General features: G+C 48.6%; 1 protein-coding gene across 3 annotated transcripts in view; it reads right to left on the bottom strand.

Moving 5' to 3' along the window:
* The window catches only part of LOC118087010 (hexokinase-2), a 56839-nt gene that overhangs the window by 24945 nt on the left and 8986 nt on the right, over positions 1 to 22908 (bottom strand). The window contains exons 1-2 of one of the 3 annotated variants that reach the window (XM_035119183.3): positions 12673 to 12987; positions 1752 to 1914 (exon numbers count right to left, since the gene is read on the bottom strand). In XM_035119183.3, coding sequence (XP_034975074.1) covers positions 1752 to 1914; positions 12673 to 12735 — 226 coding nt within the window. In that variant the 5' untranslated portion in view covers positions 12736 to 12987. Of the gene's footprint in view, positions 1 to 1751; positions 1915 to 12672; positions 12988 to 22908 lie in introns of those variants that run through there. The other 2 variants (XM_035119181.3, XM_088671444.1) reach the window with 2 other exon arrangements.

Below are 22908 nucleotides of genomic sequence, written 5' to 3'. Positions count from 1 at the left end.
TCTTCCAACTATGATTCTATGATTCCTACTATATCTGGTCCACAGTAACAATGATTAAGCTAACTTACTACAAAAGAATACATAAAAGCCAGACAAGCCAGAAATTGGTTTGTCCTCAGTCCCTTCCAACTCAACAATTCTATGATTCTAACAAGTTCAGTGATAATGCCCGGCCTCATGCCATGTTCAACCTGCTTTAACAGTATTCATTTCTGCTCTCTGTCCTTGTGAGACGGGCAAATGTCCCTAACGGTCTCTTTACTGGACCTAAGCACACGTGCAAACCTTTGAGTTATTGAGTGAAAAATCTCTCCCACCCCAGCCATGAAAACAAGGAGTGAGCTGCTGCGCTTCTTGCATTGCAGGGGGTTCGATTACATGACCCTTGGGGGGTCCCTTCTGACTCTACAATCCTATGACTTGGGAAGCACAGCAACATTGCCGGGGCTGATGGGAATGGAAGCCCAAAGCATAGGGAAGACACCAGGTTGAGGAAACAGCAAAAAGCCAAGAAAGGGTGTTTACAGGAAACGCCCCACTAAAGAGCTGGCAGAGGAGCTGGAGGCTTTCAGTCCATGACTTCCTGAACTTCAGGGGGTCAGTTTGGCTGCTAACCATCAAATGACCCAGACTTCCCTTACTGAAGCCAGTTTTGGTGCTGACTGAAAGGCTTTCTGTTCCCTTTTGCCTGAGAGTAATTCAGACGTAACCATCTCAGGGGTGCAGTCCACAAAGGCCGTGGATGGGAAGCTGGGGACTTTTCTGCAGGGCTGAAGGGGACACAGAGTAGGGGGGCATCTGCTCAGACTTCGCAGGCTCACTGCCCTCTCGCCTCTAGGTAAGGAGGGTCTACACATTTTCCCATCGTTTCAAAAACTTGCAAAACCTGTCAGACCAGAGGTAACAGTGAGCAAATCCAGTGTGTCTGTGTGCATGTGCATAATATATGTGTGCATGTGTACACACACACACACACACACACACACACACACACAACACACACACAAAACACACACATAGGCAGAAGACACAGTGTAGTGGTTAGAGTGCTAGGCTAAGACTTGGGAGACACCACGGTTTGGGAATTCCACCACTCACCAGCTGAGCCTGGGCCAGACCCCCTTCTCGTACCCTAACCTACCTCACAGGATTGTTGTGAGGGCAAAATGGGGAGGGGGAAACCATGTCTGCTACCTTGAACTTGAGGAAAGGTGGGGTATAAAACAAACACATAAATAAAAACCTCCTAAATTATTTTCATCTCCCTAGAAACTATTTTCTTTCTTGAACGTGAAACTATTAAGTAGACGAGAGCCAAGAGACCAGCAACGGGGACCAGAAAGGAGCTATTTGGAAGCTCACCCCACCCTTTGTGGACAGCAGGCTCCAGAGGCTGAAGGTCAGGCCTGCCTCTTTAGAAAGTGGCCAGTGGCTGCAGAGAAGTACAGTATGTCTGTTAACAGTCTCAATTACATAGAGGAAAAAACACTTGGCACATGCTCAGAGACACTCTCCTGTTTAATTGTCACCTCCCATTGCCTTGCAGAGGGTTGGACTAGATGACCCTGTGGGTCCTTTTCAAGTCCATGGTTCCATGACAGAATCATAGAATCACAGAGTTAGAAGAGACCACAAGGGCCATCCAGTCCAACCCCCTGCCAAGCAGGAAACACCATCAAAGCATTCCTGACAGATCAAGACGGGTCCCAGAACTCAGAAATTTAACCCTTTCCTGGGCGGTGGCCCTTTACCTGTTCCATCTGGGGTGGACCTCACAAACGTTGGCAGCATTTTCACGGAGGCTGTAGGGTTGGTATCCACCCCAAGGCCCTTCTCCATGTCTTTCTGGAACCGATTTGAGATCTCCTGCAGGGTTTCATCTGAAAGCCGCATGTGGTAGAGGTATTTGTCAATCTGGGGGAGGAGAGGGGAAAGTGAAGTCAAATTGACATTTGAAAGAGACATCGCAACAGTGCTAATCCGCGAGTCTTTGGTGATCTCAGTCCACCACAGACCTCTCGGAGGTGCCATGAGAGAGCCATGTGGCAAGGTCGGACCCTTTCTCCCGAATCCAAGGAAACCTTGTTGCAACAGGTCTGCTGTTATACATGGACCTGTGTTTCCTATGAGCTTGTCCTTTTCTGTGCTACACTATAAAGGTGGAACATTTCAGAGACTGACGAAACCTAGAGCCGCCCACCAGCTCTGCAAGAACCCGCTGCTTGGTTGGAATCCAGTTGGGAGCCTCTGGGTCTGCCAGGGGCCGTCTTGCCTCGGAAGAAAAGGGCGCGATGCGTTTTATTACCCACGTCAAAAGATTGTGAAAGCTGGAAAGCTGATCATGGGATCTAAATGCCTCTAGGAAAGGGGCCAATGTTTTACACAGGATAGGGCTGGCAATGGGTGCCAGGCATGATGGATACATTCTGCCTCCCCTATTGGAGGCAGCAGGTCTTTGAAGACCAGCTGCTGACAAGCGCAGCAGGGGCAGATGCCGCTGTGGGGCTTGGCTCTGACTTTGGGGCTTCCCAGAATCAGCAAGTGGTTGCGCACTGCAAAGGCTGGGTGCTGCACTAGACAGACTTGGGTTTTTTAAGTGAGCTCTCAGAATAAAACCATGCCTATCTACACCACCTGATTAGGGGCGAGTGTTGATCCATTTGTCTCTACAATTAGCAAAAGTATCAAGCCTGCTGAGTACTGAGAATTCTTCCTGTTCTAACAACAAAACATTGAAAAACGAACTGTTCTTCTTACAAAAGGTATTGGGCAATGTGGACAATCGGCCAAATCTTGTCTGGCCCATCAGCTTGGCAGAGGCTGAGTGGGGAACAGAAGCGGGTAAAGGAACAGAAGTATGAGAGGAAGGGCTGTAGCTCAGTGGCAGAGCACTACACCAGAAAGCCACTACAAGTTAGCAGGGCCATATAGCACTGGGGCTGATGGGAGTTGTAGTTCAAAGTATCTGGAGGGCGCCAGGTTGCAAAAGGCAGGTGCAGAGTGCCCTCGGTTGCATCCAGCTAGGCTCTATTCAGTATAGATCCATGGAAATCAATGACCGTACCACTGCATGTGGTTCACAGAGGAACTGATCCAGCTTGCTTGTCTGATTTCATATCAGGGCTAGTTATTAAACAGACGTGTAAATATTTACTTAATATTGCACCGTGCATTCTGCCTCACAGATCCGGGTTTCCACAAAAGAGAACCATCGGAGATCACGAGTCAGGGCAGAAGATGAGGGCAAGACCATGGAAGTTGGAGGGCTATGAGGCAGAGTCCAGAAAACAGAACTCATAGGGGAGGCAGGTCAAGGAATGCAAGATCTTGCCCAAACCTCGGCTTCTGCATTCCTCCCTCATGACACGAGGTAGCAATGTTTAGTTTTACAGTTAGTTATCCAGATCTCAAATTCCATATGCCACAACCCCACAGACACACAATATATGTCAATGAAAGGGGAAACTCTGTCCTTGCTGCGGCTTAGTCTGGGCAACTTCCAATGAGGAAATTATGGAACGCAGAAAACCCCCGGAGCCTGCCAGGCTAAGCAAACACAAGGCAAGGCTTAGAAAAAGCTGCCCAGCCCAGGAGGAAAAGGGAGACATGAATGGTCAATTGACACCCAGGGAGCAGAAAGTCGCCTTCTCCCAAGGAAGGAATTCCAACAGGTGCAGCCTGTGCAATTGCTGTCTCTTAGAGAGCCTTCTCAGCCACAAGTGTGTGTCATAGCACACAAGTGGAAGGAATGAGAGGAGTGCTAGAAACGCAGGTATATAATCTACGTAATTGCCAAATAGCACCTTAAACTAGGTTGCCACAAAGGAATGTCAAGGCACCATTCCCCCCCCCCCAGTGAGATTCATTATTGTTATTATTATTCATTTAGTTTCTATACTGCTTTATGTTTTAAAGAAAGAATCTCAAAGTGGTTTACAACACACTGAAACACCAACGAAGCAATCCAGAATAAAACAAATTCAAGCTTCAAAGAAAATATTTCAGATTCTTCTCTCAGTGACATTTTGCTTTCCCCATATTTATTAGCCTATATTATTATATAGCTGCCCCATAGCAGAGGTGCTCCAGGAAGCCAGTGTAGTGTAGTGGTTAGAGTGCTAGACTAGGACCTGGGAGATCAGGGTTCAAATCCCCAATCAGCCATGCAGCTCACTGGGTGACCCTGGGCCAGTCGCAGCCCCTTAACCTACCTCACCAGGTTGATGTAGGGATTAACTGAGGAGGGGAGTAAACTATGTACTCCTTGGAGGAAAAGGAGGGCTATAAATGCAATAAATAAACTCTTCTGCTTAACTACCTAAGCAAGCTGGAGGGGCTAGCCAGATGCTACTGTTGTGAGAGGGAGAAAAACTTTCCTCTACTTTCTCCATGCAATACAATGCAAAAAATTCCAAATGCCTCCTTGATGACGCAAACAACCAAGGGGCAGGGCAAGACGTGCTTGCAGAACAAGCCACATTTCTCTACACATATAGGAGCAAAAATGACACATAACAGGAACTTTGGGCGTGGCTTTCACAATCCTCTGCCGGTTTGAGTATGAAGGGGCTGTACACTTGTTGGAAGACAGGCTGCTTCTTGTAAATCTTGCCTCCTCCCACTTCACATATCTTTCAAGGCAAGCAGCCTGTCCCATGCTAGGAGTTATAGAGAATTTCCACAGTGCCAGCTCAAGGAGGAAGAAGTGTGTCATCTTCTTCTTGTAAATCTGGCCTTCTGCTGTTCTGTACAAAATCAAGGAAACATTGCCAAAATTAAAAACACAGGAATCACATGTGGTGCGTGTGGCTCTGCTCTTAAACTGCAAAGTTGAACAATAGTGTTCTTGTTAACTCTGCACTGCTGCCTCTCAGACGCATCCCAGGTTTGTGGCGCAACCTTCCTTATGTAAGAATACACATTTGGAAAAGTCGCAGAAATGCTCATGGGAAAAGTATGGAGAAAGACGGCAAAACAAGCCATGCGTCACTCGCCCGGTCCTTCGGATGCGGCCACCAACCCACTGTCCCACAGAAGTCAGTGGGCAGCAATTAGGGAAACCACGTGAAGAAACACTTTGCACACCCTGAGAACAACTGGATCTCAGAGCCATGTGTCCCAACACAAGTTCCCCTGATGGCTGAAAGTTGATTGCAGCCAGGGCCGGCTCTAGGTAGAGTCCTGGTGGCGTGGAGCGCCAGGGCGCTGCACGGCAAAGCCACGTGGAAGCCATGCTGCGCCGTGCGAGGGCGGGGGCACCAGAGTGATCGCCGCCCCTCAGCGCCAGGGCGCCCGACCTGCTCGAGACTGCCCTGACTGCAGCCCAATCAACATTTGCTACTGTGGGGCTGGCACAGTTGTAGTCACAGCTAAAACCCCATCTGAGAACTGCTGTTTTCTTGCATCAGCTTGTTGGTCTTGAGCACTGCTTAGAGAGCCACGCAGCTCTTTGGCTTCAGGTTAAGTTGAGCACTCCAGAGCCTCATTAAAAAATAATAATAATAATAATCCTCTGCCCCTCTCTGAAAGATAAATTATCTCTGAAAAGATAAACAGCCAATATATTCTGGGATATTAACGTTCCACACTATCCTTAAAATGCTAAAGAGGAGGAGCTCTGACAGCTAAGGTACTATTCTGGTGGATGCCCCACCACGGTCCACACGCTAAGCATAGGTGAGCAAACTAAGATTTAGATCAGGGGTCCCCAAACTAAGGCCCGGGGGCCAGGTGCTGGGTTATTTGTGGGGCATAGGAATTCGTTCATTTTTTTTCTTTCCAAAATATAGTCTGGCCCCCCACAAGTTCTGAGGGACAGTGGACCGGCTCCCTGCTGAAAAAGTTTGCTGACCCCTGATTTAGATCAATCCCGAGAAGCACAGAAAGCCTTGAAGGGGGTGTCATGGGCCTTTAGATCACTTCCTACTCCAGCAAGGGCTGAAGAAACTGGGCCTGCTTGTGGCCTCATGAATGAAGCATGGCAGTTACCCAAAACCCTTTCACACAGCAGAACATGAGTCACTTTCCTGCTTGTCCAGTTCCTCCCTCCCCTGGTTCATCTCCACCCTCAGTTAGCACCACAGCCTGTGTCTGAACTCTTAGCTGGGTCAGAGAGTTAGCAACCAATTACCAAGCAGAATCCTGGGCCCTCCTGCTGCAGCCTCACGACATTCAGACACACCTTTTGCAGGGAGAGCAGCCACTGCCAATAATGCAAGGGGAAGGGCTGTAGCTCAGCAGCAGAGCATCTACAGTACTTTGCATGCAGGTCCCAAGCTCAAGCCCCATCATCTCCAGGTCAGCCCAGGAGAGAACCCTGCATGAATAGGGCATGTTGAATTTTTCAAATTCCAAACATGAGGGGTGCTAAAAAGTTGTAACTTGACTTGGAAATAATATATTTTGGTTCAATAATATATTTTGGTTCAATAATATATTTTGGTTCAATTAATATAATTTAGTTTTGCTTGGTAAGTACAATGTGTATAAAATTGCATAGAAATCATTAAAAATGATTGCCAATTACATGCAGTTGTTGTTGTCGTCGTTTAGCATTACCTAATATTTCCAGAAGGTACAATTAAAAAATTTTGGTTTTCCAAAAATAGTTAATGTGCTTCTTCATCAAACATAGATAGACTTACCAAGTTAAATAGCAGATTTGAATTTAAGATCTACCCTAACAAACTAATCAACCTGCTATAGACCCACAAACATCATACTGTATTAGTCAACATCTTTGTAGGTTTTGATTGGGTTCTGCCAGGAAGGGTTTAGATTTTGAAAGACTTGGATTCAGATCCTGTCTCAACTTGCTGGCTTGCTTGATTCCCTAAACCAAAATCACTACTCCATGTCATTAGCTTTAGAGAGAACAGGCAAAGATTGAGGCACAGCAAGGATCTATTATAGTCCAACTCTACGCATGTTTACTCAGAAGTAAATATCACTTGAGTTCAATTGGGCTTGCTCCAAAGCTAAGTCTGCATATGATTGCTGCCTCACAGCACAACCCTATGTACATTTATCCTCAAATCCTCACTAAGTTCAGTGGTTTACGCACTAGTAAGTGTGCTTCTAATTATGGAAACTATTCTGTGGATGGATGACTTCACTCACAGGCCCTTTCCACAGACTCTGCTCAATGATGCTAAACTTCTTGGCAATGAAACTCAACTTTGAGAGTGATCTAGGTATGCCAGTGTATGTGCCCTCTTTGGGAATATCCCAGCAATGTAAACACAAATGGATGCCCTGAATTGCTAGAAACTGTAAGCCAAAAGCTCTCCCGCTGACTTTCCTTTGCATCTCCTCCACCTCAAATTGCATCAGTCTACGGTGCAACTTCTGCAAGAGCATAAATGTCCATGAGTCACATTCATAAGTAAGGGCTGGGGAAGTTCCTTTTCCTAAACACTGGCAAGTATTAATTAAGAAAAGAGGGACAACATTACAAAATCCCTTGATTACAGAAAAACTGAGTTTATAGCTCAACAACAAAAGCCAGTGACTTATATAACATGGTTGCAGTGTTTCAACAGGCACATCCCAAGGGCAGTTCATGAGGAACTGGGATTCTGAACTGGAAAGATCCTGGGGAAAGCTGGAAAATAGAATCATAGAATTGTAGAATTGGAAGATGCCACAAGGGTCATCTAGTCCAACCCCCTGCAACATTTACACCCAATGTGGTGCTCAAACTCATGACCCTGGGATTAAGAGTCTCATGTTCTACCAACTAAGATGAGATTTGTGTTTACAGCTTTGGAACCCTCTGGAGATTTTTACCTGCCCACCTCTTTCTTTGGAAGGAACACATTGCTGGTTTCCACCAACCACAATAAAACTGCAATTGGTCAGTCAGGTCCCTCTAGAATAGCCTTACCCATTTCTGGTACTTCCAAGATGCTTCTAGGTCAAGTCTGAATAACACAATGGATTAAGGTAAAGGGTAAAGTAAAGGACCCCTGGACGGTTAAGTCCAGTCAAAGGCGACTATGGGGTTGCGGCGCTCATCTCACTTTCAGGCCGAGGGAGCCGACATTTGTCCACAGACAGCTTTCCAGGTCATGTGGCCAGCAGGACTAAACCGCTTCTGGAGCAACAGAACACCATGACAGAAACCAGAGCGCACAGAAACACTGTTTACCTACCATATTTATCTACTTGCACTTTGACGTGCTTTCGAACTGCTAGGTTGGCAGGAGCTGGGACCAAGCAACGGGAGCTCACCCTGTTGCAGAGATTTGAACCACCTACCTTCTGATCAGCAAGCCCAAGAGGCTCAGTGGTTTAAAGCACAGTGCCACCCGCATCCCTAACCCAATGGATTAGAATTGGAAGAATCTGGGACTTTTCGTCCCACATTACATAAGAGCAGTTACTCACTTGATGCCATCAAGTGCTCTCCAACCTTTTCTAATGTGCCAACAAGGATGCAGGGGCTACCTCAAAAGGATGCCCTTTGGGGGTTTCTATGTCTCTGACTGCACTAAGGGCTCTACAAATTGCATGCAATACTTTTCCAAAGTTTCTTCCACACCATGTGCCGCATGGAAGGTAGGCCACACCACTGAGGTTCAAGCTGTTTGGTTTGCCAGGGTGTGTCCTGAACAAAAAGAAAGGGGGTGCTTTCCCCCAACCCCCCCAATTCTTTTCTGCCTCCTTATTTTCTGGGTCCCAAACTACACGTATCCAAATGAGATCTGATTGCTGCAGGCATAGTCCATTTTAAGTGGAAGAATCACTTCCAAAAGTGACCCACTTTGGACAGAAAATAGTTAAAAGCTCAGACCCTTCTCTCCTCAACAAGGAGGGACAAACTATTCTTTCTCAGGGAGCAGCCATTAATAAGATCAAAGGAATGGCCAGGCTGTGGCATACAGGCTGTTCCCGGGTTGCAACTAAGTAAACCATCAAAAAGAAGAATGTCAATTATGCTACATTCCCTCAGTTACATCTTCATCTGCATAGAACATCCTTCACCAACTGGTGACCTCCAAATGCTCTTGGACTACAATTCCCATCAACCTCACCCACATGTAGGGCCTACTTGCAGGTTTGGATGGGCAGGTGAGGATGGAGTGAGTCAATGAGCACTCAGCCAAGGAAGAAGGCATCCTCTCTTGATAAGGTTCAAGGGTTCCCCATCCTCATGCTCAGAATACAATTCCCACCAGTCAACCTGGTTGTATGATGTTGATGTGTCCCCTGGTGCTGATGCAAGTTGCAGTCTGAAACATCTGGAGGTCAGCAGGTGGGCAAAGGACACTCTAATCAGACGGAGCCAACTCTGATGCTATCTGTGATCTTTGTCATAACTGCAGCGACTTTCATAGCAATAGAAAGAGATCACATGAGCTCTCCATTTGTTATTTCTCAACCCAAGGTCAGGAAGGAGATACAAATTATGCAGTGTTGGCGTATTTGCAGTCACATTCCTCCAGGGACAGATATTAAAACCAGGGTAACATTTTAGAGGCTTGCACAGGAAAAGGGAGGAGAGAAAGAATTAAAGCAAATAATGAAAGGAAGCAGAGGCACTTAGCCATAGTTGGAAACAATTTGAGATTCTTTCTCCAGACCCCTTTAAGCCTGGTGTCAAATAACCTCTAAGCCCTTCTGCACATGTGATGATGCTTCCCCTCCCATCACGGCAGGGCATTCCCACACCTCACACCCCAAACCTGGAGAAGAGGGAAGAAAATATCAAAACAGCTTTTCAGACGTTCCTTGCACAGAGGGCAAACCTTCTCTGCCCTGCCCCCTGCTTTGCAAAAAGGATCTTTTCCTCCTCAGAAACCCTGATAATTCTCACTAAGATTTACAGCCCTATTCACAAGCCAGCCCTGGGCCACAAGGAAAAAAGGGGCAGCTCTTTTTTCCTCGGCAACTCAGGAGTCATAGGAAGGAGGAATGCTGGAACGGTCCAACAGCTGGAATGAAGGGAATGGAGCAGAGAAGAGTTGGAAAGGTTTCCCTGAGATCAAAAGCACAGCAGAGGCAGCCCTTTCCCTGTGTGACTTTGAGAGGCTGTGTCCGTCTGTCTGAGGGACCATCTAGATCAGGGTGGTCAATGCAGCAGAGTCCCTTTTTTGGCAGTCCTCAGCAGCATCTTATGCCCCTCCTAGACCTCAGGCCACTTTCCCAAAGCCTAGTTAGTGCTTTCCCAGCTTTGGGAAGGCAGCATGCAGGCATCAAATTTTGGCCTTGCTTCCCCACCACCACCACAACAAGGCAGAGTGCAGCTCTGGGTTTTGTATCCAAGTACAGTACCGTACTCTTGCGTCCTACTTGGTATGAAAAGTTGGACTACCCTGATCTAGATAGTAAGGTAAAGGTAAAGGGACCCCTGACCATTAGGTCCAGTCGTGACAGACTCTGGGGTTGCGCGCTCATCTCGCATTATTGGCCGAGGGAGCTGGCGTATAGCTTCCAGGTCATGTGGCCAGCATGACAAAGCCGCTTCTGGCAAACCAGAGCAGCACACGGAAACGCCGTTTACCTTCCCGCTGTAGCGGTTCCTATTTATCTACTTGCATTTTGACGTGCTTTCGAACTGCTAGGTTGGCAGGAGCTGGGACCAAGCAACAGGAGCTCACTCCGTCACAGGGATTCGAACCGCCGACCTTCTGATCAGCAAGCCCTAGGCTCAGTGGTTTAACCACAGCGCCACCTGGGTCCCCGATCTAGATAGTAAGCCACCCAAAAGCAGAAGTGTCCCACTTGCATCAGTTCCTGTTGGGAGGCAACAGCTGCTTTGCTTCAGCTCTGTTTGCACACGAGCCAGCAAGACTTGCCAACAGGCAGGACAAAGTGGCTTCTGCGGGGAAACTGTGGAGTCGTGGGGGGGGGGGCAGGCAGATCTGAGCCAGGATGCACAACCCCCGGGGGACATCCTGCTGCGTACAAGTCCCCCCACTCACTGTGATGGGGAAGAGCTGAGGAAAATGTCTCCCTGCAAAATAGCAATCAGATCACTGGTCCATCTAGCCCAGAACTGTTGACACTGATTGGCAGTGACTATTCAGGGCTTCAGACTGGGAGATGCCAGAGATTGTACCTTGCACCTTCTGCATGCACAGCGGACGCTCTACAGCCTGTCCCTGACGCTGCTTGGTCAAAGTGGCCATTTGGATGTTCTGCCTTGAGGATCAGAGGGTTTGGGCTGGTCCTGCTGGCTGCAGGTCACCCACGTCCAACCGCTGCTGCTGTGGGCACTCACGTAGTGTTGGCACATTGCAGCCACCAGCATGCTTTAATGAAAGAGGTTGCCTTCTGTGGCCATCTGCTGCTCAGAAAGGCATTTGTGTCAGAAAGGCATTTGCGAGATTTGATAGCCAAGAGGTCACGATCCAGCTGACATGAAACCTTAAAGGCACCTAAAAACCCCAAATGGATGCATGTTGCATCATTACGGGGCAGCTACACTCCACTCTGCACATGCCCCTTGCCAAGATTAAGCCTGGGCTTTGGAAACGAAAAGCCAGCAGTGGCAATTCTGTGCAGGTTTACTCAAGAAATACCACACAGGCTATGCAGAATACCATAGGCTATGCAGAAGCATGCCCATACCTATAAATCTTCACGTGGCATGTTATTATTTTAAGGAACTGCAAACTCAAGTCATCTGCATTTAAATACAATTAATCTTGCTCCTGAGGCTCCAACCACACACACCAGTCTCTCCCACAGAGTTGCTAGGCTAAAAAAAGAAGTTTTCCCAATGCCTAAAGTTCTCAAAACTAAGCAAGCTTCTAAAAAGGTAGGTTTTAAAAAGTTACAGCCTCGAGGCTGAGGTCCACGGAAGCTGATGCCACAAGGAGGCGGGGCGTAATTTTAAAGTGAAAACCGATTCCTTTGTTGTCTGCCGGGTGGGGGGGGGGAAGGGTTAGATCATCTCTCCATCACCACCACCCGCTCCTGGCATCATAAAGGCTGGAGGAGGCTGGGGAAGGAGTAGCCCCAAAAATGTGCGGGGGGAGGGGGAGGGGCGGCTTTCTTCCAGTCGTATGGACTCCCCCCCCCCTCCATCCTGAACCACTGAAGGGAGCAACTATCCGTGAAGGAAAAAGCAGGATTGGGACCCCATCTCTTCCAGATAGTCGTGGAGGGGGGGGCGCTCTCCTCTGCAATACATGGAAGTTTGGAGAACGGAACAGACATGAGTATTGGGGGGGGGGCATAGTCCAGCCTCCCACAAACGGGAGGGGAGAAAAGGTCCCATCTGCATTCCACGTGGAACGAAGCGGGAAAGAGCGCTTCGCATCCCCTACTGCAGCTCAAAGAACCCACTAATACAATCCTATTTCTCCCAGCGCAGTAGTCAGATCGTAGCGGCAGCCGCCGCCGCCGCCGCCGCCCCTTCCTCCTGTCCCGGGAAATGAGAGCCGCCCAAAGACGAGAGGGTCCCTGGGTTGCCTTTCACGAGATCTCCGCGTCTCCCGCGCAGACGGAAATTCCCCGCTTTTAAGCTCCAGCTTAAAAAGCAAGCAAACGTTCTCTACGCGGCCCTCTGAGCGCGTGCAGAGCGGCGGCGACCCCCCCCCCCCCCACGTACTGCCGTTTCCTGAAAGGGCCCCAGAGCTGCCCCGACGTTCAGCCCTGCTCCCTTGCCCAGCCCCGACCGGTCCTTTCGCAGGCCGTCCGGCGTGGCCCCGGGCGCGCCCTCACCCGCTGCACTTGGCTGTGGTTGAGCTCGGTGAAGAAGTATGCCAGCAAGTGGGAGGCGATCATGGCGCGGCGAGGCTGGTGGGGCCCGGAGCCCCGGAGCGGCGATGAGGACGAGGCGGAGGCGGCCCTGCCTGGCTACCCGGCGCTGGAACAAAGTGACTTCTTGAGGCTCGCCAGCGATGCCATCCTCCCCTGCCGGCTCCCGCGTGACGCGCCCTGCCCGGCGCCTCCCATTGGCCCCGGCCGGAGGGTGTGTAAAGCCTCAACCTCGCAGCAGGAGGAGGAGGAAGGAGGCTGCTTGGAGCTCTCGGTGGCCCACCAAGGCGCTTCTGAGCGCCTGCAGAGCGCTGCGCCCTCCCCACCCACAGGAGAGGCTCCCCAAGGGAAAACGCGCGCCCTGGGGGTTGTGGCTCGTTTTGCACGCACACCCATCCGAGGCGCTTCTACTCGGACACAACTCGCAGGATCCATGCCCTCCCTCTGAAAACAACACCAGCGCCTGCTTGGGAATAGCCTCACGTATCCGAATGGGACCAATGCCCCACCGGGTCCTTCCCTTTGCGCCTCCCCGACCAAAAGGGCACTTTCTCGGTCTGGGCATCTTGCGTGGAGCGGCTGAGCAAAAGCAGCCCTAAAGGTGGGGCAGCAGACAGGCCAGTTTGGGGATTTTAGCTCTTTATTGTCCTGCAAGTGCAGCATCGGAAACTAGCTGTAACCCCCATTTTGGAGAGAGTCGGCGCCCCTCCAGGCATCGCATCCTGCGCTGGCCCGCCGCGCACATGGCTCTCCGGCTACCCAGGTTGAGATGAGGACTCGACGCACCGCCCTCGCCTTGCGCTGCCCCGCCTCCGCCGGCGTCGTCACTCCGCCGGGGGCTGGCGGGCGTGCAGAACCGCACGACGCTCATCTGAGCAGGGAGGGGCTGGCGCAAGGAGCGCCGCCTTCCGGAGGCGCTCTGCGAAATCGGGTTCCTGAGCGCGTGCGGAGTGCGGCGCCGGGGCTAGACGCGCCGCTTCTAAGTTGGCGGCCGGCAGGCGCGGCCAGAACTCCGAAGGGGACGCGAAGCTTATAAGGAAACCTAAAAGTGCTTTTGGTGCCCTTTGAGAAAAGACTTCCAAACAGAAAGCTTTGGCAGAGATGGGGAACCTGTGGCTCTGCAGAGATTGTTGGACTCCAACAGCATGGCCAGTGGTCAGGGATGATGGTCAGGGCATTTGTGCCCTGTTCTGCAAGCTCAGAAGAGCTTGCATTCAATCAAGCATAGTATTTGGGGACCCCCACATACCTGGCAAATTCAGCCAGAGACACAGGAGGCTTCCACACCACCAATACATTCCAGGGTGGATTCATTCACATGCTGTCAAATCCAGGTTGTGTAATTTTTATTTTTCTCATGTATTTTCTATTTTTTTATATTGTATTTTTATGTTGCAAACCACCATGAGATCTACAGATGAAGGGTGGTATACAAATTTTAATAATAGCAACAATAGCATTTTTCGCTTTCTTGTACGACAAAACCTGTATCCAAAAAACCCCTCAACCCCACCACCCCAGACAGTTTGCAATAAGGACCATGAAGGGGAAGATGCTTTGAATATCTGACATAAAGATTGCTTGAACTAACGTTGTATAACCTCATTGTATACTCAGTTGTATAATTGAGAACCAGTACAGTATAGTGGTTAGGGACTTGGGTGGCGCTGTGGGTTAAAACCACTGAGCCTAGGGCTTGCCGATCAGAAGGTCGGTGGTTCGAATTCCCGTGACGGGGTGAGCTCCCGTTGCTCGGTCCCTGCTCCTGCCAACCTAGCAGTTCAAAAGCACGTCAAATTGCAAGTAGATAAATAGGGACTGCTCCGGCGGGAAGGTAAACAGCGTTTCCATGCGCTGCTCTGGTTTGCCAGAAGCGGCTTAGTCATGCTGGCCACATGATCCGGAAGCTGTACACCGGCTCCCTCGGCCAATAACGAAAGATGAGCGCCGCAACCGCAGAGTCGGTCACGACTGGACCTAATGGACCCTCTCATCTTTGGGCGGCTCCCTTTACCTTTTACAGTGTAGTGGTTAGCATACTGGACCAGTACCTGGGAGACAAGGGTTCAAATCCCTCACTTAGCTCATTGGGTGTTACTGCCTGGGCCGGTCACTGCCTCTCAGCCTAACCTACCTTGTAGGGTTATTGTGGCAGAGAGGTATGTATACCACCTTAGCTTCTGAACTAACAAATCAGAAATCAATGCTCATTAGACACACAACATTGTAGAACCTCCCATCCTGCATTCTTTGTACAATCAAATCAGAGTGAATGCTGAATAAACAGGTTGTCCGGAAGTGATTGCAGTGCATTGCCTGTGGTCTGTCCTCCAATGAAAGGAAGGAGGAAACGGAAGATCTACTAGCTGAGTAGCATTAAGAAGCCGTGTGCCAATGCCATTCTACCAAAATAACTCCTTCTACACCACGGGACACCCTGCCCCATGCTGACGTTAAACTCCCCCAATGCAGATTTATGATGGCAAGTTGCAGAGAGTGGGCACAACCTAGTTTTGCCACACTCTAATCTCTATCATACCAGCAACATGCCAACAATAACAGTGGCTCTGCAGCTGGTGGCTCATGAAGTTGATCGTGGCAATGTCATTGGCTGCCTCCACGTGCAGTGTTTGTGGACAGTGTAGTCCCTGACTGGGAGACCATGGCCTAGATTCAAGTAATGCCAGGGACACACCTGCTGTTTTTATGTCGTTTCTTATTTGTGTGTAAATATCCATTTAAATTTTTATGAAATTGCTTCTTAAATAACATGCTTCACAAAGTGCTTTATCACATTGAACCCCCAATAACTATGGGAATGTTAGGGATGTGGATTAGGATATATTATTAGATAGATCCTATCCAAGCTTGTGTTAGCAAGCTTCCAATATTAGCAGAGTGACATTCCCCTTTTGTGCGCAGCAAAGCATGTGCGTTAGATTCGCTAGAATCTCTATAACAATATTACACTTTATAGTTCAATATTACACTTCCTGGCAAAGGTCCCCTTTGTCCCTCTTAAAAGAAATACACAACACAGTGTTTATAAAATAAGATAGAGTTTACTTACAGTTTCATCCTGAGTTACAGCATAATCTCAGAAAGGCAGGCTTGCTTAGAAAAGTTACAAGTATATATACATCTAGAGACTACTTAGTAAAGTAAGACTCCATTTGGTCTCACTCTTGGCTGCAGGCCTAGAGTGAGAACCATGCTAACTAGAGATTCTCTGGAGATGTGTCCTCATCGAGGGAGGAAGTAGCTAAGAGAGAGAGTGATTGCAGGCTAGGGCTTTTGTCTAATCCAACTCATTTGCATGTCTGAGGGAACAGGAACTGACCTGTAGTCAGGTGTCCCTCCAGGTGAGTTCCTGTTAGTGGACACTCTAGGAACTGTTGTGACTTGTCTGCCCCAGTGTTCCATCCCACAATAACACCATATAATATTATGAACATTAAGGGAGCATGCTGGATCAGGCCACTCAGAGCCCTGTGGAGAACCCACAAGCAGGATTCGAGCAGAGGAGCACTTTTGCAGTTTCCAACGACTGGTATTCAAAAGCATTTCTGTTTGCGACTGTGAAGTCACAGCTTAGCCATCATGGCTAGCAGCCATCAATAGACAAATTCTTGGAGGAGGAGGCTAATACTCTTTTAAAGTCATCTTTGTGGTTGATGGCCACATTACCTCCTGTGAGAGTGAGATCCATAATTCTAACTATGTGCTATTAATTTTAAAACAAAGAATCTGATCTAAAGCATTGCTGGCCGAGGTGGCTGGTCCATTGCAGCCTGTAGAGCAACCTCAGTCGCCCTCATCCAGACCCCACCTATCTGCCTGCCTTCTTACCTCAACCAGTCTAGGGGGTGGCACTGGCCAAGGTTGTCTGCTTCCTCCTGCTCCTCAGTCTTGGGGTTGCCCTTGGAAAGTCAGCAGGGAGGGGGGCGATGGGGACAAAACTAGTTGGTTCTGCCTCTCCTCTTGGCACTGACTGGTTCTAATTACTGTTTCGGCTCCCTGCCTTCTGCCCCGTGAGTACGGATGGGGGCCAGCCACTGTGTCCAGTCACGGTGTTTTCTTCCTTCCCCGCAAAGCTGAATAGATACAGGTGGTGTATCCGCAAGACTTTGAAATTCTGAGCGTAAACCTGCTCTGCTCATCTGTGTAACACCCTACCACTCTTTGGCAAGAGAGCTAGTGGTTAGAGTGTTGGGCCAGGTCCTGGGAAACGGGGGTTCAAATCCCGCACTCAGCCATGAAGCTCACTGGGTGTGACCCTGGACCAGTCACTGCCTCTCAGCCTAACCTGCCTCGCAGGGCTGGTTGGGGGGGATTAAACAAGGAGGGGGGCGACCACATGTGTCACTTTGAGCTCCTTGGAGGAAGAGCTGGGGTAGAAATGCAATAAATAAATAGAATGTGTTAGGGGGAATAAAGCGTGCATTGAAGGGGGGGAAGCGTGCAATGAAGAGGATGAAACCAGGCCAGCTAAATCAGCTGCAGTACTTTGAAATGATTACCCAATTTTGATGGCCAGTTATGAGGTTTTGATCTATGGAAATAATCTACAAAGATGGATGCATTTAATCAGGGAACAAGAAGTTAGCAGCAATTTAAGATGTTAAAAATACCATGAAACGTGGAGCTCAAGTGTGGTTTCACTATATCCTAGGGCCGCAATGTTTAACCAGTTAATTAGTTGATTAAGGCTGTGGTTCTGTACACAGCTGCATGGGAGTAAGTCCCATTGAACTCAATGGAGCTTGTTTCAGAATAGACCTTCATAGAATTACCTTATATAACTCAATAAGAACAAAATAGAAAAATTCCTTCCAGTAGCACCTTAGAGACCAACTAAGTTTGTCATTGGTATGAGCTTTCGTGTGCATGCACATTTTTTCAGATACTTATAAAACTGGTGCTGATTAATTGGATAGCAAATGTCTCAGAGAGCTTATTAGTAAGACAAGTGCCTATGGAAAGTGCAGCTGGCAAGAAGCAGCATCTTAAAATTAGGAAGTCCAGGACCTCTTTTACATAGGAGGGTGACAGTGAGTGTGACTCTTCCGCCTCCAGGAGGACGGACGGACACACACACACACACGCTCAACCTCTAAAGTAGGGCTGGGCGATTACTGGTTCTCAATACTGTACCGTGATATATTACCAGCTAAACATCGTGATATATCAATATATCATGATATCTGAAATAAGGAACTACCGGTATGCAGAGGCAAACAGGACAATGTCCTGGCAACTGCTCCTACTGCAAGTCCTCGCAGTCCACTACTGCCCTCACTCTCTATCACTGCCACAAGGCCTCACAGGCCACGCCTGTTACTGTTGCCACTTTCCATTGCTGGCATGATTTGGAGAAAATGGCCTTGTGAACCAATTTTGGGCCATGGGCAGGAAGTTCGGCAACACCTGATCCACTGTAAAATGGAAAGTGTGCACTGGAAAGTTAAAGTGCCTCTTTCTACAAATGTTAAATTGTGTTTTGTGCTTTAAAAAAACATACGTTTTCCACCCTGATTGCTTTCTGAGAAATAAATATTTAGTTTCTTCATGGTGATTCACTTTGTAATTTTATAGCTCTCCCCTTTTAAAGGGCTGTCCTCCTCTCCCTTGAACTGTGCCCTGCAAATCCAAAAGCCTCTCCCAGGGCATCTGTCCTGTCTAAATATAGCCTCCCTCAATGCAGTTTTATTGAATGCTGTAAAGGGCACAGAAGAATTATTACTTCCTGGGGAGCCCTCTCTACAGCAGTACCTTGGCTGGGTTTTACAGTCCCTCACAATCACTCTCTAAGGCAAGTCATTTAGCTCAGAACTGAGAGGGAGACTTTGTTCTCCCAGAGGACATTAGAGGTGTGTCTGAACCATACAGGTACAGGAGGAGTAGGCTCATACAGTTGGAAGCCACTCCACACAAAAAACAAGACCCCTGCCCAAAGAAAACTGTTTAGGAGAAGAGTTGGGAGTGGGAGTTATTGCCACATTTTTTAAATAAAAAGGTTCTAGGCTGGAACCCTTTTTGATGTGGAAAGAGGCACGTTCTTATGTGAAGTCCCTTGGAATCTAATGTGGTCCAAATCCAAGCAGAGATTCATCACCAGAAGAGCACCAGACAGTGGTCCCTCCAGTTCAGCATCCTGTTCTCAGATGATCCAGACACTGATCTGGCCCTTATATAGGGAAAGATCCTTGGAAGTCAAGCCTGTTACTGTCACAGATGCTGATGCCGTTTAATCTTTTCAGCATGACACTACGTCATTCACTGTCTCCTGCTAAACCCCAGGCAAAATGATTGCGTGACTCAGGCTCAATAGAATGGAGAACATCTGCCCTTTGCTTGTACATGACTTTAAAAAAAACCCATTTCAAATAAGATACATACAAAGAACAGCGGATAGCTAAGCCCTTTTCTCAAGCATCTTGGTAGGTTTGCATCGATAAAATATGAACGGCATTCTCACTCCCAATCCATCTAGCCCAGCATCATGTTCTCACCTTGGTCAACCCAAATGGGAGGCCCACAAGCAGGAGGTGAGCACAGGAGCAACTCTGGTTTCCGGCAGCTGGGATTCAGAGGGATTCATTGCTGCCTCTGAGCATGAAGGCAGAGAAGAGCTGTCCTGGCTAGTAGCCCCGATAGTCTCCTCCTCCATGAATTTGTCTCATCCTCTTTTAAAGCCACCTAGGATGGTTGGCATCGCTGCCTCCTGTAGGAGTGAGTTCCATAGCTTAACTATGCACAATATAAAGACGTACTTTCCTTTAACTGTCCCAAATCTGGATGTATTACTGTTGACAAAGCAAGCCAGCTGCCCAACCTTTTGCTTTGCCAGCACTAAGATAGCTCCTCCTCTCAGGCTCACATTTGAAAGACATGATGCAGGAGGGAAAGGGGAGGGTTGGGAAGAGGAGAAGCAACCTCCAAGGGACAGCAGCCATTGTAATACAGCTTTGCCTTTGCAGATTCTGGCCATGGGTAAGAGCAGCAACCCTCTGGCTGCCTTGCCCTTGATAAAAAGCAGCCTCATCATGGCTTCCACCTGAGGATCTGTGGAACGTGTGGTTCTGCGGTTGGAAAGTGAGGTGTTTTTACTAAAAGAGTCTGACCACAACTCCCAGGATCCCTTAGGGGAAACCTCTGAAGGTGCCTCAGGTGGAAGAATCCTGGGAGCGTGGCACCACACACACACACGCCACTTCCAGAGAAGCAGCGTCGACTGAGCTCTTGTGAGATGTTGCTGCTGCAGCTTTGCCTCACTTTCCCCATCGCAATGAGCCACCCATCACTGCTGCCACTAGAGAAGCAAGAAGAAGTGGCTTCTGTGTTCTGACAAGATCTCACCGGAAGCAGAAGCCATGTGATCCCAGTAAGCAGGACTGCAGCAGCAATGGGAGCACAGCAGTGAAACAGAATGTGTCCTGGTCATCTTACAGTTTCTTGAAATAGAAACAATGTTAGTCAGGCCAGTTTCCAAAGGGTAGAGAAGAGGCAGAGCAAAGCAATCGTCCTGCTTGGCTGTACAGGAAGGCAGAGCTCTAGGCTCTAGGAGCATAAGTGGCCCTACCACCCTCGTATCTGAGGGCAGTATGTCAATATATAGGTATCTGCCTATATACATAAAAGTGTAATGCTGTCATCACGCAGCCCCCATTGGAGGATTTGTGGTATCACATCACAATCTTGGAATGGTGTTGGGAAGGTGAAAGGGGCACTTAGTAGTTGCATGGGGTGGGGAAGGGTTAATGTGGGGAGAATGGTAAGGTGATGATCAGAGTGAGCCAGGACACAGCACCATGTGTGTGTGAGCATATATATGACAGATCAGTATTGCTGCAGAGGTGCATGATGAAGAATACTGACAACGAGGGATCACAGCTCACTGGCAGAGCACATACGTTGCATGCAGAAGGTCCCAGGAAAAGTCCCTGGCATTTCCAGGCCTGGCAGCTACCCTAGTAATGGAGAAGGTGCTTCTCTGTCCAAGTCCCTGGAGAGCCTTGTATCTGACTTGATTCACTTACATAAGCGGGGATCCAGATGCCAGTAATCTTGGTGTGAAAACACACCCAACATTTCCTTGCCCATACAGGGCTCAGAGGGAGCTGGTTTTTCCAGCTTTCCTCACAGCTGACTGCCTATCCTTTGTGTCAGTCATGACTTGAGGTCTCTCCCTTTTCTGGGAGTATGGCTGTGGACAGTGTCACTTGGCTGGACTGCGCATCAGTCAGAAAGTTACTTTCCCCCTTCCCACAGAGAAGTAGACAAAATGTGTTTTTTCGTAAGTGCATGTCTGTGCGTGCAAAGGGATCAGTCAGTAAAAAAGCGAAAGCCCACTTGAAACTAAGCACACATGACGTATCAGTACAGGAGTGCCCCCCACCATAGCTGCCAAGTTTTCCCTTTTCTCGCGAGGAAGCCTATTCAGCATAAGGGAATTTCCCTTTAAAAAAGGGAGAACTTGGCAGCTATGCCCCCCACCCCGACTGCAGTACGTACCCACTAAGAACATAAGAGCTTGCTGAATCAGGCCAATAGCCCATCTAGTCCAGCATCCTCTCTTCACAGTGGCCAACCAGATGCCTGTGGGAGACCCCACAAGCAGGCAGGGTGCAAGGTGAACTCTCTCCTCCTGTGCTTTCCTGCAACTGGTATTCAGAAGCATTGCTGCCTCCAGCCATGGACAATGTAGCCTTAATGATTAGTACCCATCGACAGCCTTGTCCTCCATGAATTTGTCTACACCTCTTTTAAAGCCATCAGGATTAGTGGCCATCGCTGTCTCCTGTGGGAGTTTCACAGTTTAATATGATCTGTGTGAAGAAAGACATTGTTTTATCTGTCCTGAATTGTCCAACATTCAGCTTCTGAGGATGTCCAAAGGTTTAGTGGGATTCCCCTTCCTTGTAATTTGAATCCAGTAGTTTTGGTCCTCCAACCCTCCATAGCATCAAAAGCAGCCCTGCTCCATCTTCCACGTGACAGCCCTTTTGCACCCAGGTGAGAGGGTGCAAATGTGGGTGAGCAGAAGAGCTGTGGTTGCATTTCAGAGCAAGTGGGTGGGTAGAGAACCCTTTCCGGGGGCTCAGTTGTGTGAAAAGGACTCGTGGTTGCCCACAATGGCTTCATATTTGAGAGAAGAGATCTGGAGTGGCTGTGAAAAGCTGGGGGAGGCACTTTAAAAATCATTCAGTCTTGCTCCTTCACACCCTATACCCTATAATATTTTAATGTATTTTGATGTGTGTTGGAAGCCGCCCAGAGTGGCAGGGGAGACCCGGCCAGATGGGCAGGGTATAAATAATAATAAATAATAATGCAATTCACCTGGGATTTGTGCACCAGACCAAGAATCTGTTGTGCAGGAGACCTCCCTGAAAGAGCGTGTGGGCAGAACTGCAAGGCCAGGTCAGAAACTTCCCTGTCCCTTGTAATCTGAGCATGCTGGTCTAGAAGCTGCCACATGCCTGCCAAGCTGCCCAATCAAAATGGTGTGGAAACATTTGTCCTCCGAGACTGACCACTGGTCCTGATAGCAGCAGCAGCTCACCTCAAAGTGCAGGGTCCTGTGGCCCACAATGACCAAGAGAGCAGCAGAGATTGGAGGAGGCATCAGCAGACAGGCCCAGCATCAGCACCTGAGATGTTCTACACATGCCAGGGTCCATCGGGTCAGATGCTGGTTGCTGCAGCATCACTCCTTCCTTCTTCTTTCTTAAAAAAACATATAGCCAAGGAATGGCCAAGGAGCATGAACATGGTTCCACCTAAACATTAGGAAGAACTTCCTGACAGTAAGAGCTGTTCGGCAGTGGAATTTGCTACCAAGGTGTGGTGGAGTCTCCTTCTTTGGAGGTCTTTAAGCAGAGGCTTGACAGCCATATGTCAAGAATGCTTTGATGGTGTTTCCTGCTTGGCAGGGGGTTGGACTGGATGGCCCTTGTGGTCTCTTCCAACTCTATGATTCTATGATTCTATGGTTGCAAATGCTCATTTTGTTATTTTTATTAAAGCTTTTCTAGGGTGCTAATTCCCAAATGTTTAGCATCAGGAAACAAGACAGCAGCAGAAACCTCCATTTTATTCCTGTAGTCATGTTGGTGCTGCGAGTTTTTATCAGTGTGAAACTGCACATGCTCAAAGTATTTCTTCTTGCAGTCCATGTCGGCCAGCTGTTTTTTTGCT

This window comes from Zootoca vivipara, chromosome 6 (assembly GCF_965207765.1).
Source record: "Zootoca vivipara chromosome 6, rZooViv2.hap1.1, whole genome shotgun sequence".
NCBI lineage: Eukaryota > Metazoa > Chordata > Lepidosauria > Squamata > Lacertidae > Zootoca > Zootoca vivipara.
The sequence above is the reverse complement of the archived record's forward strand: the minus strand, read 5'-3'. Positions and strand labels throughout refer to the sequence as shown.